The sequence below is a fragment of the Oryx dammah genome, unplaced genomic scaffold (genome assembly GCF_014754425.2).
Source record: "Oryx dammah isolate SB20612 unplaced genomic scaffold, SCBI_Odam_1.1 HiC_scaffold_25, whole genome shotgun sequence".
NCBI classification, from domain to species: Eukaryota; Metazoa; Chordata; class Mammalia; order Artiodactyla; family Bovidae; genus Oryx; species Oryx dammah.
This window is the reverse complement of record NW_024070209.1, coordinates 2,778,732-2,795,760: the sequence shown is the minus strand read 5'-3', so window position 1 is coordinate 2,795,760 and position 17,029 is coordinate 2,778,732. Positions and strand designations below refer to the sequence as shown.

At 55.7% G+C, this 17,029-nt stretch overlaps 2 protein-coding genes across 5 annotated transcripts in view; one reads left to right on the top strand and one right to left on the bottom strand.

The window, feature by feature from the left end:
• Positions 1-332: 332 nt before the first annotated feature.
• ANKRD23 (ankyrin repeat domain 23) lies at positions 333-9,683 on the top strand. 3 transcript variants are annotated; one of them, XM_040267605.1, is made up of 9 exons: positions 333-430; positions 1,806-1,952; positions 2,130-2,258; positions 3,511-3,636; positions 3,804-3,902; positions 3,990-4,088; positions 4,182-4,280; positions 4,427-4,525; positions 4,617-9,683. In XM_040267605.1, the coding sequence occupies exons 1-9, from the start codon at positions 407-409 to the stop codon at positions 4,710-4,712; spliced, it is 918 nt and encodes a 305-aa protein (XP_040123539.1). In that variant the 5' UTR covers positions 333-406; the 3' UTR covers positions 4,713-9,683. The 3 variants fall into 3 exon arrangements, with proteins under 3 accessions (XP_040123539.1, XP_040123541.1, XP_040123540.1); XM_040267607.1 differs by lacking the exon at positions 3,804-3,902 and having other exon boundaries at positions 4,617-6,213; XM_040267606.1 differs by lacking the exon at positions 4,427-4,525 and having other exon boundaries at positions 4,617-6,213.
• CNNM3 (cyclin and CBS domain divalent metal cation transport mediator 3) overlaps positions 8,855-17,029 on the bottom strand; it is a 38,699-nt gene continuing 30,524 nt past the window's right edge. The window contains exons 3-9 of one of the 2 annotated variants that reach the window (XM_040267604.1): positions 15,924-16,073; positions 15,499-15,668; positions 15,210-15,306; positions 14,747-14,880; positions 14,251-14,389; positions 11,644-11,742; positions 8,855-11,138 (exon numbers count right to left, since the gene is read on the bottom strand). In XM_040267604.1, coding sequence (XP_040123538.1) covers positions 11,693-11,742; positions 14,251-14,389; positions 14,747-14,880; positions 15,210-15,306; positions 15,499-15,668; positions 15,924-16,073 — 740 coding nt within the window. In that variant the 3' untranslated portion in view covers positions 8,855-11,138; positions 11,644-11,692. The remainder of the gene's footprint in view (positions 11,139-11,643; positions 11,743-14,250; positions 14,390-14,746; positions 14,881-15,209; positions 15,307-15,498; positions 15,669-15,923; positions 16,074-17,029) is intronic. The other variant, XM_040267603.1, reaches the window with a different exon arrangement.

Here is a 17,029-nt window from a genome sequence, read left to right as displayed (position 1 = left end):
TTCCCGACCCAGGGTTCAAACCAGCCTCTCCTGCATTGGCAGGCAGATTCTTTACCACTAGCGCCGCCTGAGAAGCCCACACCTGGGAGAATGGGAGACACTTCCCCTTGAAACTGGGCTGGTGGCCCCACGTCCAGGATGTGTTTTGATTGGTTGAAGCACCTCTGAGTAGGTACAGGATGGGGGTGTCTGAGGATGCAGCTGACTCAGCTCAGAACAGCTCTTTCTCCCGCCTGCCCGGGCTAAGTGCCCGAGGCAGTATTTTGGTGAGAGTTACAGAGCCACAGAGTTATCTGGCCCCGGCCCAGGCCTCTGCCTTGCCCTTCTCCCTCCCCTCGCTGGCTCTACTATAAAAGGGCTGAGCTGCTCGGCTCCTCTCACTAGGGGCCTGAAGAGCGGGGGGACCATGAACTTCAGCATCCAGCAGTTGGTGAGGACTTGGGGCTGGGCGGCAGGGGCCGGGCAGTGTTCTGGGCGCCGCGGGACTGTCTCAGCAGAACAAGGGGGTCGGGCAGCTGCTTCGTGCGGCCTGAGGAGGTTTGAGGAGTAGAAACGTGCGGTTCCTTTCTGGTCGGACTGCCCAGGTCTCACGTGAGGGGCTAGGGAGAGAGAGGGAGGAGACAGGAAGGGGCCAGGCAATGGTCGTCAGGAAATTCCTTAAGTTCAGTGGGTTCTGCCCCTGACTGTGGTGGCAGAAGGAGTGGGAGGTGGCATGCTACCCCGGGGGGACACGAGTGTGGCCCAGGTGCTAGCTGAGCTCAGCTGTGCTGCTGCCTGTTGCTGGGGAAACGGTCTGGAGGGTCTGCCCGCCTTGGCTCAGGAGGGGAGACGGTGCTCGCGTTCCTTGGGCAGTGAGAAGCAGGGACACCGGTGGCACTTCAGGCTGTCCTGCGGGAGGCCAGGCAGGGAGGCGGCAGGCGTCACTTCACCCCACAGGCCCCACTGCCAGCCGGTTCAGCCTGTGCTGGGAGGCGGGTTGCAGGGCCCAGGAACTGCTTGACTGCCTGAGTTCACTTTAGAAGGGAATGGAATAGAGTTCCATGTGGCTGGAAGCCGTACACTCTGCCATCCTATCATTCCAGCCTCTTCTCTCCCCTCAACTTGCTTCTTCCTGGGTGCTGCCAGCTTCTGAATCCTGGGGGCGGGGGCCAGGGGAGGGAGAAAAGAAGAGTTCGCTGTACAACGGGCTCCACCCTAAGCACACGCAGCCCCAGTAACTCATTTCATCTTCGGAACCAAGGAAAGAGCTAGCTTCCCAAAGAGCCATTGAATGCAGGGATTTGGCATTTTACCCAGGAGGCATCTCCGCTGTCCCCCTACCCCCACCTGGGGTCAGGTGGCAGTGTGGCGTGATCTGGTAGGAATGCAAGGCCACCCACCCACGAGGGAGGCCCTGAGCTCACCTGGATATGGCCCAGCAGTATAAATAGATGCGGTGTCAGGCGCCCGCTGCTGGGTTCTGCTGACAGGACAGAGTGGGCAGCAGCCAGCTACCCTCCTGGGTCTCAGACGATGCTGTAGGTGGTGAGAGCCAAGGAGCGGGTGGACCGCCACGGCACTCTGCACAGGTCCAGATAGGCTTGTTGATCTTTTGTGTGTCAGCTCCTGGCAGGACCCCCCGTCCAGCACAATTGTGTTTGCTAAGTTTTGTCACTTGGTCGTGTCTGACTTCGTGACCCTATGGGCTGCAGCCCACCAGGCTCCCCTGTGCATGGAATTCTTCAGGCAAGAAAACTGGAGTGGGTAGCCATTGCCTTAGGGTTCCTCCAATTTTCCTGAGTCTTTGTCCTCATCTGTTCCTACAGGTAAGTGGAGAGAAAGTTGAAAGGACGAAATTGGAATGTGGACATGGAGTTCCTGATCCTGGAGGCGGGCTTCGCAGCTGGAGGCTGGGGCCCCAGGAGGCCAAGGCCCGGGAGAGGCAGAAACTGGACGAGGAGAAGAGGAGGAGAGTGAGTGGCCAGAGGTGGCGGCCGGTGGGGCTGGGTGTGGGCAGGCTGAGCAGCGGGGCTCGGGGGCTGGTGCCCTGGGTGGGCACTCCTGCTGCCTAAAGACAAGGGTGAGACCAACCAAGAGATGCCCCAGGGCTCCAGCGGCTGATGGCTGGCATGGTCCTGTTTCTGCCACAGCTTGAAAGATTTAACAGTTCCAGAACTAACTTGGAAAACTTGGCTGATTTGGAAAAGTTGGTTCAAAGACGGAAAGAAAAGCGACTGAAACGCAGGGTCCCCCCCGAGGCACCCCAGCCTGAGGTCAAGGTGAGCGAGGGTGCCACACCTGGGCTGGAGTTCATGAGCCAGAGCCTGCTGTCCCCATGAGAGGCTTGGGGAGGAGCTGCCCAGCTCTCACCTGGAGACCCCTTTGCCCTGGCTGTCAGTCTGCCTTAGCTGCTGGCAGAACAAAGTACCACAAGCTGCGGGCTTAGACAGCAGCTGTGTATGTACGGTCTGCTCAGAGGCTGGCAGTCCGAGATCAGGGGTTCATCTCTGATCAAGGCTGGTTCATCCCGAGGCCCTGGGCGTGGATCTGTCCATGCCTCTCCCCAGCTTAGGGGTTGGTGGTAATCTGCTGTCATTTCCTTGGCTTGTGGATGCATTGCCCGTCTCTGCTCTGAGCTCACAGTCCACGAGGCCTTCCATGTGGCCATGTCTGTATCCAAATGTCCCCTTTCAGTAAGGACTTGTCATATTGGAACAGGGCCCACCTACTCCAGGATGACCTCATCTTAAACAATTACAGCTACAGTGACCCCATTTCCAAGTAAGGTCACGCTCAGAGTGCTGGGGTTAGGACCTTAACATATGAGCTTGGAGGGGACACAGCTCAACCCGTAACCCCACCCCATACCTGTTCAGTCAGTCTTTTTTTTTTTTTTTTTTTTTTAACCAACCTAGACAGCATATTTTTTTAAGTTTGTATTTATTTACATAATTGGCTGTGTGGGGTCTTAATTGCATCATTCTGGATCTTTGGTTGCAGCGCATGGACTCTAGTTGTGGCTTTCAGACTTTGAAGCGCACAAGCTCTGTAGTTTTGATGTGTGGGTTTAGTTGCTCCGTGGCATATGGGATCTTAGTTCCCTTATCAGGGATGGAACCCATGTCCCCTGCATTGCAAGGGAGATTCTCAACCATTGGACCACCAGAGACGTCCGTGGGGGCAGGTTTTTTTAATCTGTTGTTTGTATAAGCTGATAGTGCGCTGATCCTCAGCCGGCTTTCTGGTTAGACTGGTGAGGCCGTGCATCCCAGCAGCCTCTCGAATGAGTGGGCCTTGTCCTTGAACTTACCTAGCTTTCCTGGTGGCTCAGATGGTAAATAATCTGCCTGCAATGCAGGAGACCAGGGTTCGATCCCTGGTTTAGGAAGATTCCCTGGAGTAGGAAATGACAACCCACTCCAGTATTCTTGCCTGGAGAAAACCCATGGACAGAGGAGCCTGGCATCTGTAGTCCATGGGGTCACAAAGAGTCAGACATAACTGAGCAGCTAACACTCTGAATTTACTCAGCCGCAGCCACAGGCCCAGCAGGAACCCGTGGGCCTGGAGGTGTTCCTGAAGGCAGCTGCCGAGAACCAGGAGGCCCTGATTGACAAGTACCTGGCGGACGGAGGGGACCCCAATGCCCATGACAAGGTAGCGAGGGTGGTGCAGGCATGGTGAGTGCCTTGGAAACCACAGGGCTTTTGCTTCATGGGGCACAAGTCCCGTGGTGCCTCCTGAGTGGGGCTGGGAGCAAGGTCATGGGGTGGGACCGCCAAGGGTGGCCAAGCTTCCTGCACCTGACCTCCCGCTCTCCCCAGCTGCACCGCACGGCCTTGCACTGGGCCTGTCTGAAGGGTCACTGTGAGCTTGTGAACAAGCTGCTGGAGGCAGGTGCGGCCGTGGACACTCGGGACTTGGTGAGACCCAGGGAAGGGCCACCCCCACGGCGAACCTCCCACTCGTTTCCCCAAACAGCAGGGTGAGTTGGGTGCTTCTGTTTGCAGCTGGACAGGACCCCAGTGTTCTGGGCCTGCCGCAGAGGACACCTGGACATCCTCAAACAGCTGCTTAACTGGGGCGCCCAGGTCAACGCCCGAGACAAGGTGAGGGCACAGGCCGGGGGGAAGCCTGATGCTCTTTAGGGGTCGCAGCCGTGCCAGCCGGCGATGACACTGCCGCCCTCGCTGCGCCCTCAGATCTGGAGCACACCCCTGCACGTGGCCGTGCGCACGGGACACTGTGACTGCCTGGAGCACCTCATCGCCTGCGGGGCCCGCATCGACGCGCAGGACAAGGTCAGTGTCTGGTCACCAGAGGCTGGGGCAGCTCCCCCCCCCGGGGCTGGGGACTGAAGGAGCCCAAGCTCAGCCATGCGTGGTGCCTGCTGACCTGCCTGCCCCTCCTGGGACGCGAGGCTGAGGACAGCCCGTCCCTCTCACAGGAAGGCGACACAGCTCTGCACGAGGCAGTGAGGCATGGGCGCTACAGAGCCACGAAGCTGCTGCTGCTCTACGGGGCCGCGCCGGGCGTGCGCAACGCGGTGAGCACGGGCGGGCAGCACGGGCGGGCAGCCGGGCGGGGTGGGCGGCTCGGGGACGAGAGTGGGCACTGAGCCAGCGCCCTCCTTCCAGGCTTCCGTGACCCCAGTGCAGCTGGCCCGGGACTGGCAGAGGGGCGTTCAGGAAGCACTGCAGGCCCACGTCAGGCATACCCGGACCCGGTGCTGATGACCTGCGGGGCCGCTCAGTCTCATTCCAGCCCCATCACCTCCCACCCTCCCCGTGGTCCTTCCTTGGCACACCCTCCCACCCCGGCCTGATCCCTCGTCTCCAGGCGGCCCTGTCAGACAGGGCCTCTCCGAGAGGGGGACAGGTAGGAAAGCCTTCCTGCCTCGTCTGGGGCTGAGCCATGCCCCGCAGGGCGCTAGCTGGGGGCCAAGGCAGAGGACCCGGGTATGCAGGGCAGGAAACTGGGTCCAGACAGTGGACAGCAGGGGGTTGGCGCCAGGATGGAACGGGAAGGGAGCGAGCCTCAGGCTTCCGGGGCCACTGCAGGATACAGCTCCCGTGTCCCCTGGGCCTGCGGCCAGGAGACCAGGCTCAGCCCTCCACGAGGGCCCGCCTGCCGTCAGGGGTGACATGTTGCATGGCCAGCGCCATCCAGGCCACACAGGGGCCCTTGGGCACAGGTTTCTCCAGGGGCCTCAGTTCCTATCAGCAGCAACCCTGATAGCGTCCAGAGTGGCTCCAGATGCTTCAGCCTTGAGGCTCTGAGCTGGGTCTGCTGTCTGGAGGGGGCTGCTCAGCGGGTCTGAGCCCCCCAGCACAGAAGGCCAGCCCCAGCCCGGTTGCCTCAGCAGCCCCAGGGCTGACGAGCGGGAGCTAACGTTTACCCCAGGGAAGCCTTGTGCTCTCGGTCAGGCCCGCCTGCTGCAATCGTCCGCCAGCTGGCAGCTCCTTGCAGAGGAAGCGCCCAGGTGCTGGGGGTTGCTTGTGGCCCACTCAGCTTCTGGGGCGGTGGCCCGTAACCCTGCTCTGCCCTGGGCGTGGACGCCCCCTGGCCCGAGCGCGGCACCGTGGCCTGGCCCCTGTGGCCACGCCGCTTCGCCCTCCTTCAAGGCAGGACGTGGAGGGCTCTGAGCTCGCCTGCTCCTTCCCCTTCTCCCCCGCCGAGGTGGCCTAAGGCCCAGCCGGCACACACTCCCCAAAGCTTCCTCTTAGCATCCCAGGTCATGCTGCGCACATGCAGACTTGTGCCTGTGCCGCTGGCAGGGCTGGGTCCTTTAATGCCAGAAACCAGAAAGCCAGCCTTTGAGAACAACTTTGCCCCAAATGGAGAACCACAGGCAGAGCGACGGGCTCCCGGACGGAGGTCAGCCTCCCTCACATAAGGAACCTGGGCTGACAGCCGCTCTGCAGCAGTTATTTTTCATCTCAATGGCCGGCCGCCTTCTCAGGCTAAGGACAAGGCAATTTCTACTCAGTGAAAAAGCTGGCGAGAGCTCCGAAGGACGGCCGCATGCCTTCCCCTCACACGGGCAGCTCCTGCCCTGTCGTGACAGAGCCCCCCGTCCACCCAGACATGGGGGCCATGGGTGAACAGGTGGTCAAGTCCACGGAGAAGACAACTTCCCATCTAGAAAATGGGAACACTTAAGTGACAGACAGAAATACCTTTTTATATGCATCACTATTTTTTGTTCATTAAAACTGGTTGATATCCATCGTGGCCTGATTGTCCGTTCTGGGCCGGAAGGGCCAGTTCCACTGGCCCTGGGCTTCATCTTCCTCAGCAGCAAAGCCCAGGCCTGATCGCCATGCTGGCCTGAGAGCAAGACTGGCCCCTGAAAACAGAGCAGGCAGACAGGGCAGTGCTTTCTCAGCTCAGCTGCCTGTGAGAATGAGGAGGGAAGGTTTCAAAAATCCTCCTATTGGGTTTCCCTGGTGGCTCAGCAGTTAAGAATCCACCTGCCAACACAGGCAACATGGGTTCAATCCCTGGTCCAGGAAGATCCCACATGCAGAGCAACTAAGCCTGTGAGCCACAACTATTGAGACTGTGCTCTCGAGCCTGGGAGCAAGAACTACTGAAGCCCGCATGCCTAGAGCCTGCATTCAGCGCCAAGAGAAGCCACAGCTGAGAATGGCACCCACTCACAGCTGCAGGAAGACAAGCGCAGCAACGAAGATTCAGCACAGTCAAAAAAATTAATTGAAAAAATCCTGATGTTCAGGGAATTTTGAAAATTCCTTGGTGGTCCAGTGCGTCCACTGCAGGAGGGCAAGGGTTCAATCACTAGTCAGGGAACTAGGATCCGGCATGCCACATGGCCAAAAGGATAAAACAACACAAAACCTTGATGTCCAGCCTGAGTAAATCAGAATCCCAAGGTGAGCCCAGGAATAAGCATTTTCATACAGTTGACATGCCTCTCTATGAAGGTGATTCTAAGGAATCTTACTTTCAAAAAAAACAAAAACAGCACCTAGAATGATCTCAGGATACAAAATCCTTTTTCTATATACTAGTGATGATTCTGAATACTAAAACACACAGTACTACTTACAATTTGCTAAAAAGGAAACCCACTTAGGTGTAAATCTTACAAAACATGTAAGGATGTAGGCTGAAAACTACACAGTGCTGATGCATGAAATCAAATTTAAATGGATGGAGACATACACACAGATTCAAAGTCATAACCGAGTAAAGATGTCAGTGCCACCTAAATCGATACACAGGTTTAACCAGTTCCTGACAAAATCCCAGCAAAGTTTTTTTGTTTTTGTTATTTAGATTAGAGGAATTATTTTAAAATTTAAAACATACAACTCTGGAGAAGAACAAAATGGGAGAAATCCAGCCTACTGATTTCAGGGAACTACTGAATAGCTCCTAGGTAGCGCTAGTGGTAAAGAACCTGCCTGCCAATGCAGGAGACAGTTAAGAAATGTGGGCTTGATCCCTGTGTCAGGAAGATCCCCTGGTGGAAGGCATGGCAACACACTCCAGTACTCTTGCCTGGAGAATCCCATGGACAGAGGAGCCTGGTGGGCTACAGTCCGTGAGGTTGCAGAGCTGGACACGACTGAAGTCACTTAGCAGCACTCAGTAATCAAGACAGGGTGGTACCAATGGAGAGACAGACACATCAGTCAGTGGAGCAGAATAGATGACCCGGAAATACATTAAACAAATATGCCGGAAGATCCAAAAGTTATTCACTGGAGAAAAGACAGGCTTTACAACAAATGGTACTTAAGGTAATGGACATCTATAGGCCAAAAAAAACAAAAAACAAAAAAAACCCACCCTTTACTCAAAATGGATCACAAAGGGCTTCCCTGGTGGCTCAGTGGTAAAGAACCCACCTGCCAATGTACAAAACACGGGCTCGATCCCTCGTCTGGGAGGATCCCACATACCATGAACAATTAAGCCCATGAGCCACAACTATCAAGCCTGTGCTCTAGAGCCCAGGAACCACAACTACTGAGCCTGCAGGCCTCAAGCCTGAGTGCCACAACAAGAGCAGCCACTGCAGCCAAGAGCAGCCCCGTTCTTGGCAACGAGAGAGAAGCCTGAGCAGCAAGGAAGACCAAAAATAAATGATTAAAAAAAAAAATCACAAACTTAAATGCAATGAAAAACTATAAACACTTTATAAAAACGATCTTCATGATCAAGTCTAAATTTAAAAAAAAAAAGAAAAACTAGGTAAAGATTTCTTAGGTGGTTTAGTTGCTAAATCATGTCTGACTCTTGCAACCCCATGGACCGTAGCTCCTCTGTCAATGGGATTCTCCAGGCAAGAATTCTGGAGTGGGCTGCCATTTCATGACACCAAAAGCATGAGCCACAAAAAATGAGTAAACTGGAATTCATCAATATTTATTTCTGCTCTATAAAAAATCCCATTAAGATTAAAAAAAAAAAAAAGCTACAGACTGGGAGAAAATATTTGCAAACCAAAACCCCAATAAAGCCTAGTAATTCTCAAAACTCAGCAAGCAGTAAAAGAACCAAACAATCTAACTGGAAAATGGACGAAAGACATAAACAGACTTTTCACAAAGTGAAATAAGCACATGAAAAAATACACATTATGGAAATGCAAATAAAATCCACAATGAGATAGCACTACACACTTACCAGAAGGGCTAAAATACTTGACACCACCAAGTCCTGGGGAGGATATGGAAAAAAACTCAACATATTGCTGGTGGGAATGTAAAGTTGTACAGGTGCTCTGAAAAGGTTTGGCAGTTTCTTTTAAAACCTAAATATGCAATAACCATACAGACCTGGCAACTGCATGCCTAATCATTTAGCTCAGGGAAAAGAAAGCCAATGTTTGCATAAGAACCTGTGATGAATGTTCATAGCAGCTTTATTTGGAATAGCCAAAAACTGGAAACCGCCCAGATGTCCTTAGACAGGACAGTGAGTCTGTGGTGGAATACCACACAGCAATCATGAAGCAACAATTGACTGACATGTGCAACAGCCTGGAGGAGACTCCAGAACAATGTGCCGAGCGAAAAAAGCCAGTCCCAACACTTACATACCATAGGGTCCCGTTTATACAACATTCTTGAAATGACAAAATTACAGAGATGATGTACAGATTAGTGGTTGCCAGGGATTAGGGGTAGTGGCCAGAGGGGGTGGGGGTGGCTTTAAGAGCGTCTGTTGCGGGGAGAGCCTAGTGAGGAACAGTTCTGTATCTAGACTGAAATGGTGGTTACACAAATCTACATGCGATAAGATGCTACAGAGCTACATACCCACACTGCACCCGAGTCAGGTTCCTGGTTTTCATACTGTAGTCTAACCATGTAAGACGGTGTAATCATGGAGGAGAACTGGGGAAGGATACATGGGATCTCTATCTTTGCAACTTCCTATGAATCTGTCATTATTTCAAAGTAAAAAGTTATAGGAGAAAATAGGGGAAAAAGCAATATCTCTAAATGCAACCTGGTGTCCTGGGCTGGGTCCTGCAACAGAAAAGGACATTATGGAACATTAGATAAAAACCTAAGTGAGGTCTGTAATTTAGTTAATAGTTTTGTACCAATGTTAATTTTTTAATTTTGATAAGTGCACCAAGGTTATAGAAGATGTTAACATTCAGGGAAGCAGGCATGATCTGTGAATATAAAATAATTTTACAGAATAAAATCCTGATGCCTGGACTGCGTAACTCAAGAATCCCTGGGTGGGTGGGTTGAGGGGAGTGGCCCAGGGAGCAGTACATTTAACTTGCCGTGTGATTCCAACGTGCAGCCAAGGTTAACAAACACTCTTCTGCAGAGAGAAAAAATTTTCAAGTATCTGTTTCCCACCTGGGTTTGCTCTTGGGAGAGAATTCCTTGAGAAGAGTTTCTAAGTGAGCATGCCACTGGTTTTTGGCCTTCACTCCCACTGCTCCTGGATTAGGACCCAAATGCCACTGAGAAAGGTTCCAGAAATCCTCCTGCCTCCCTCCCCAGGGTCCCCACGATGCCCCAGTTTCTGCGCAGCTAAAGCACCATGGAAGGTGGACGTAGGTAACCAGAAGACGACAAAAACGCCTTCTTGTTGCCACTTCTCTAAAGCTCCAGAGCTGGGACGGGAAGAAAGCCAAGAGCTTAAAATGTTTCAGAGCTCTAAGAAAAGCTTCTGATGTCACCTTTTCTCCAAACAAAGGTGACAGGGGTCGCCCTGGGCCACACCCAGCCCTGCCTCCCTTGCTGCTCCCCAGGCGCCTTCTAGCCACTCAGCACCCCGGGGGCCGCCGGCGACCCACTCTGGGATCCAACAACAATGGACCAGGGGCACCACAGCTGCCCTTCCCCTGACCTGTGACCTCCCTCCTCTTAACATGTGGAAAATGACAATACTGTTAGTGGTCACTGAGCCAGGCAGGTGGAGGCGTGGCAGGAAGAAGGGGCTCCTGACCCCGGCAGGGGCCAGTGTGCTTGCTCTGGGCTTGGGACAGGGCAGGAAAAGCCACCTCCATGGGAGGCAGCGGGCCTGGAGGGACACGGCTGCTTCCAGGTTTGGCACGTGGGGCAGGCCAGGTGCGTGCTCGGAAGCATGCTGTCATAAGGGAGCCAACACGGCGGTTGTGGCCAAGGCCGTGGGTGTGAACCCCCAGCCCACAATGGTGCTCTTGGTTTGCGCGAGAAATGCTGCCCGCAGCAGAAGGTTGGCAAATAAAGCAGAGAGAGTGCAGGCCACGGCCACAGGAAGGCAGTTACCGTGCGCACACCGTGGCTTGCCCGGAAGAGGTATGAATACACTGTCACAGGGAGGCTGGCCCTGGAGACGGGAGATGGTGAGGTTCCGTTCATTCCATTCGGAAGCAGACCTGGAGGGCTGGCCCCCACTGACCCCCATGTTCTAGGGGTGTGGGGGCAGAACCTGCTGAAGGCTCCTGGCACTGATGTCTGGTTCGGAGAACAGCCAGGACCTACATGTACAAGGCCATCTAAAACGTGGCCTGCAGGGGACGGGATGGGCTGGCAGGAAGCTGCTTTCCGGCTTGCTCCAGTTCCCCACGTGCTTGTCTGTTCCCCAGACCTGGGGCTGCTTGACAAGTGGCTAAACTCCTGGGTTCCGCCCGGGGCTATCCTCTGCTGGGAGGCCGGGTCTGCTGTGGTTGGATCCTAGAGAGAAGAGGAGGGTCAGCGTTAGAACATCAGTCAAGGGAGCGGGTCCTATGAAATCAGGTGTAAATCCTCTTTAGGAAGGGAGTGGGCGGGTGAGGCAGGGGAGCCTCAGGCCTCTTTGGGAGGCACTGAGGCAGAGCTGGGAGGATTTCGTTAGGGAAATGGTCAGCCTCACGAGAGAAAACCACTGTGAGGATGGAGGCCATCACCGAGAGGAAGGGGAGGCAGGGCTGCTGCCCACGGGAGGCCAAGGCCACAGGGCCAGGCGGGAGACACCTGCCCTGGACAGCACACCTGGCACCAGAAGGAACGGTCACTGCCAAGCCTCCTGCCTTCTAGGAAAATGACCTGAGAAGCAGCAACAAGGGACAGGAAGTGCCACTCACCCCCCATGGAGGAGAGCCTCCCTTCTGGGGGGAGAGGTCTGCAGGGCACCCCCAGCAGCTAACAGGCCGGGGGAAGGGAAACAAAGAGGAGGTAAAGTAAAAGAAGAGATATTTACCTGGGGTGTTGTCTTAAACAAAAAATGCTCACTAGTCCACAGTCAATTATCAACTGCAGTTTCCAAATGTGCCAAAGAGGGAAAGGTCTACCGGAAAGGCTAGAGAGAGAGCAGAGGAAGAGGGGGGGAAGGAGGGGAGAGAGAGAGGATGCGAGCTACGGAGCTGAACCCGCAGGGCCCCGGCTCGGCAGCGCGGCTGAGGCGAGGCCGCGAAGCCAGAGGGGCCTGGGCGGCTCAGCACTGAGCGCAGCTCTCCCTGGCAACCCCGCTCAGGCAGCGACGGACGTGGAGAGCTTCCAAAGTTCAAACAGCAGCCCAGGGCTCAGAAAGCAGTGTCGAAGAGCATGCCTAGGTTTTGTGGGTCTTGGTGACGACTCAGCTCCACTGCCATAGCTCAAAGGCAGCCGCATGCAAGCCATCAGCAGATGGGCACCTCCAATAAAACGCTATGAGAATGGGCAGACTTGACCCTCCGGCCATTTGCCGACCCAGCTGTATGCAGCTGCAAATTATGGTGCTTTCCAAGCATTTTAATAAACGCAGTTCTCTGCTGGGGAACCAAGAGCCGGAGTCACTCAGAAGGCAGTTCTGCCCTGCGCTGTTTCAGCAGGGCTCTGGGACGTGTCCACTGAGCTCCCTCAGCAGCAAAGCACGAGGTTAAGAGAGATGAAATGCAAGACCCTGAGGGCTGCCCAGGGCCAACATCAGGCTGCATTTAGGGAAGAATTAACATTGTGACCATCGAACATGGCCTAGTAATCCATTACAAAGAGGAAATGACCCACAAGCCACTATAAACCATTCCCCCTGCGGACTGTTCAACAAGTGGCTGAAACCACAAAAGGATTTTTTTTAAAAACTCTGGTAAAAGATGAACAGAAAAACCAGGATTCTTAGATTTGTACTTTAACTACAACCCATGCAGTCTAAGTAGGAGATGGAGCCAGAAAAGGCTCACACGTGGGGAAACTAAAACCAAGAGGGTCACACTCTGAAAAACAAAACCGCCCTGGCTTTTGAGACCTGAGTCTAAAGAGATGGTGTGAATTTCTGTGCAAGAGGTGTCTCACAAAATAAAAGGAGGTCATGGTGGGTAAACATGGGAGTGGGCTGAAGGGAACGAAGGAACTGTTATTCAGAAAGGGCCAAGACTGTGCCCGGCTCCAGGACCCAGCATAACCCGGGAGTCCTTCACCAGCACCAGACTCACAGAGTGGAGCCACAGCGAGGCCAGTGGGGTGGGCTCCGCCCCTCACATCTCAGGAAGCACCTGTCCATTACTGAAACATGTCTTCTTCTCAACTGTGGCTCCAGTGTCCAGACCCATTTCCTGTGAAGCACCACAACCCACAGGCCAAGGGTGCGCCCAGTTTCTAAGACAGAGCACCTGTCTCTCCTGGCCTCCAACTCTCATCTGGAAAATGGGCGTAACAACTACCACTTCTCAGAGCTTCAGGGAAGTTATCTTAGCCAAGTCAGGACAAGGAAGGCTCTCGACACAGTGCAAGGCACAGGCAGCCTTCAGGAAGATCTCGGTGTCCCCACTGCAGAGTGGGATGCGCTGGGGGATGGAGCAAGGGGACTCAGACCCCTGCAGGCCCCCTGCGGCCTCTCCAAAGCCCCACCAAACCCTGGCCCTCAGAGCCCCACCCGGAAGCTTCCTGAACAACCAGGGCAGGAAAGCTCTCTGACCTGTCCTACCACTCCCACCCAAAGCCCCCAGGTCACAGACTCCGGTCTGTTTCCCCTCCTTACACAGTTAGGGTGGGGTTTACCCTCTCCCTTGCAGAGTCCTCTTTCTCCTTCTCCCAGGGGAGTCCCACGGGAGGGGTACCCTGAACAAATGCCTCGGCAGGTGCCCCTCTTGGTTCTGGGATGGGGTCTACTTGCCACCCAACCTCTCAGTCAGGCCCACTGGACCTAAATCTTCTGTTTCCAGGTGCTGTGCTTAGTCATTCAGTCGTGTCCAACTCTGCGACCCCATGGACTGTAGCCCACCACGCTCTTCTGTCCACGGGGATTCTCCAGGCAAGAATACTGGAGTGGGTTGCCAGGCCCTCCTCCAGGGGACCTTCCCTAAATGACCAATAGTGTGTCTGAATCCACACTTACTCCCATTCAGCAACTAGAGCTGACCCTTAAACAACTCAGGCTTGAACCGCGTGGGTCCACTTACATGTGGGATTCTTTCCGACAGTAAATACTGCGGCGCCGCCCAGGCCATAGCTGACTGAATCTGTAGATGTGGGATTGCAGATACAGAGGACCGACCATGTGACATGCACAGGTTTTCTACTGCACAGGGAACTGGCGCCCCTTACCCATGTTATTCAAGGGTTAACTGTATTCCCTAAATAAACCAAACCCCCTGCAGGCCCTTGACAGGAAATGCTGACCTCTGTGCTCTACTCAAAATGCCAGCTGGGCTGTAGCTCCGTATTGTCCAAATTATTAAAAACACAAGAAGGGAGACAGAAAGGATGAGGAGATGAAAGGAGAAAGAACGGACGGAGGGCAGGGCAAGGCAGAGGGCAGGGCCGTGTGTGTGCAGCCGGGAGGGCAGAGGGCACGCTCACGCTGCGTCGACACTGCGGGACCCAGGCTTACCTGGGGCTACAGCCACCTTATCACCGAGGAGCCTGGTCTGGCTGCCAGGAACGGCCAGAAGCTCTGTGTTCTCCGGGGACTGTGGCAGCGCCTGGGCGCGGGTGGCCAGGAGTGCGTTGAGATACTGCAACCGAGTGACCTAGGGTGCAGGAAGCATTGTAACTCGTGCGGGCAGGCAGGCAAAGTGAGACGAGGGCCCATAGCACCCCCTCCTGCCCTTCAGCACTCAAACTAGGGGTGGAGCCACTCCCTGCAGGACAAGGGGAAAGGAAGCACCCGGGGCCACTAGCTAATGGCTAAGATCCCCAAGGACACTGGGTGCCTAGGCCACCAGTAGACAGAGCGGCCAGGCGATGTGTCCTTCAGAGCAAGTACAAGGCTTTGCTCTGAGACTCACATACAATTTAATCCATTCTAACGTGTGACCAGCCACTCTAGCCCTTGGGGACACAAAGCTGGTTAAAAGCCAGCACTAAGGAGCAACCCAGATGGTCACCTTGATGAACTGTAGGTCCGAGAGGGCCCTCACGGTGTAGTCAGGACAATATGCAGACAGCCGGGTGCCATCAGTGGGCTCGGGCGGTGGGTCACAGCGGAGGGACTGGAGCGAGGACACGGGGGACTGGTGAACTGCAGAAAGGACAGTCAGTGATGTCAGCTGTTAACGGGGGAGTGGCCAGGCCCCCGCCCAGCCTCTGAGATCCACCCTACTGATCACCCCAGCGAGGGAATGCAGCCCGGGACTCTGGACAAGAGGGCAGATCCCGGGACAGGTTTGGCAGGGGTGGGAAGAACAGCAAAGGCGAGGCCTAAAGAAACCCTGCCCTCCCCTCCACACAGCCAGGAGGCGGTAAGGGCCAACAGGTCCCCAGGCAGACCGCCCTGCAAGAGGGGCCTGCGGAGCCCCCACAGTGCCCACCCACCCCCGCCTCCAGCGCCAAGAGGAGTACCCAGCTTACCTGAGGATGGCGCTGTCAGGGCAGAAACCCCGTAGTAGGTGAAGGCCCCATTCTCGAACTTCAAACCCTCCTTACCGATCTCCACCTCCACCCTGCCCTGGAGGTGCGGGGAGAGAGGGAGGAAAAGAGGACAGGGAGAGGGGTGGACAGGTCACCTTTCCTGCCAGCAAAGAGCAGGAGGAGAGAGCACGGACCCGCCTATCCAGGGGGCATGCACCTGGGTGTTCCTCTTCCTATACCCTTCCCACATCCTGGGCAAGCGGTGGGCTGCAGGCCGGCTGGCAAGTACCTGCAGGATGAGGATGAAGTAGTCCACTGGCCGGCTGCGCTGGTACAGATAGTGGTGGGCAGCCAGGCGGTTGCTCTCGTCAAACCGTACTTCCTGGTTGACACTGGGATGCTTCAGCAAGTGCAGAAGGACCTTCTCAGAGACCCGCAGCGGGCTGAAGACGTCCACCTCTGCCCCACAGTGGGAAGAAGGGATGGGGACGCCGTCCTCCGGGCCCAGCACAGCCCACGTCAGCACACCACTGCCCGCCTCGGCTCCCCCAGCCTCCCCGACACCCGCCGGACGCGGCTCTCTCTCGTTGGCAGAGGACAGCCACCCTCCGGTGAACCGAGATACGGACAGGGCAGAAGAGAGGAGCGCCAGGAACGGCAGGGGGCAGCGGGGTGAGCCGGAGAGCAGGGACGAGGCCCACCCCCGGCTCTCACCTCGGGACAGGAAGCGCTGGGTAGCCAAGAGCAGCTGAGGCGAGATTTTCACTTTACAGTCGTCGTCAGACACCTTGAACAAGGAGAACTCCTCTTTCTGCCTGAGAGGGGCGTTCAGAGACACAGGCTTCTTCTTCACTATGGTGTCTCCTGGGGTGGGGTGAAGAGGGCCTGCTGAGGCGCCAGGAGCCCTCCACCAACACGACTGGATTGAGGGGTTTGCTGCCGCTCCCGCCTCCAAGGCCTTGGGGCTCCTGGGGGAACGGCGTCAGGACCCCAGGCCCTGTCCTGGGCACCGCTGCTTTGCCAGAACCTGCCTTGCCACCCCCACCAGGCAATGATCCAGTACCCGCGTCAGAGGGGCAGTGGCCTGCGTTCCAGGGATGGCCTGAGAAGTAGCAGAAAGGCCTGCTCCCCTCCTTGGAGTTGGGAACGTATGATGCAGACTAACAGCAAAAAGCTTACATGAAACAGCAGCCCCCTCCAGAAAGCGTGAGTATGAGCACCACTCGTGCCAAACAGCTGCTCATCTGCAGACCCCGTGCCTATGGCTGTCTGAGGAGCCGAACCAAGACGTCGCATTTGGGGAACAGGCACACAGGCAAAGAGATTCACGTGCAAACTCACAGGGGCGGGCAGCTAGCTTTCTGGGGCCCCTGTGAGTCCCCACCAAGCATGGGCAGTGTTTGCCCTGCAGACTGCAGCCACCTGAGAGGCAGGCCCTCCTAAGACACGACCACAGGCCCCACGATCATCTGGTTGGGGAAGAACCTCTCGGCAGTAACGCAGGGGGGTCTCTGAGGACTTCTACAATGTACAACAGGGCAAGAGGCCGAGGAAGAGGAAGACTGGGCAGCGCCTATTCAGGCCAGAGCCTAGCCCAAGCCGGGACTGCAAAGCCACCACAGGGACGGCCCAGCCACGGTGAGCCCCGTCTCCAGCGAGAGGCAATCCCAGCCCCCGCAGGGCTAAGGACACGGGCCTGGGGACGTGACAGCTCTGCCCCGAGATCCAGCCCCACTTCAAACATGGGCACCTCCAGCCTCGGATATACACATGTCTCCGTAAACTCGAGACCAGATGAGCTGGAAACACACAGGAGCCCG

What these genes read in the sequence shown, in the direction of transcription:
- ANKRD23 (XM_040267605.1), top strand. Translation starts at nt 407, where the DNA reads ATGAACTTCAGCATCCAGCAGTTG. An exon ending in ACTTCAGCATCCAGCAGTTG is followed by an intron (nt 431 to 1,805) that starts GTGAGGACTTGG and finishes CTGTTCCTACAG; the next exon opens with GTAAGTGGAGAGAAAGTTGA. An exon ending in CACCCCAGCCTGAGGTCAAG is followed by an intron (nt 2,259 to 3,510) that starts GTGAGCGAGGGT and finishes GAATTTACTCAG; the next exon opens with CCGCAGCCACAGGCCCAGCA.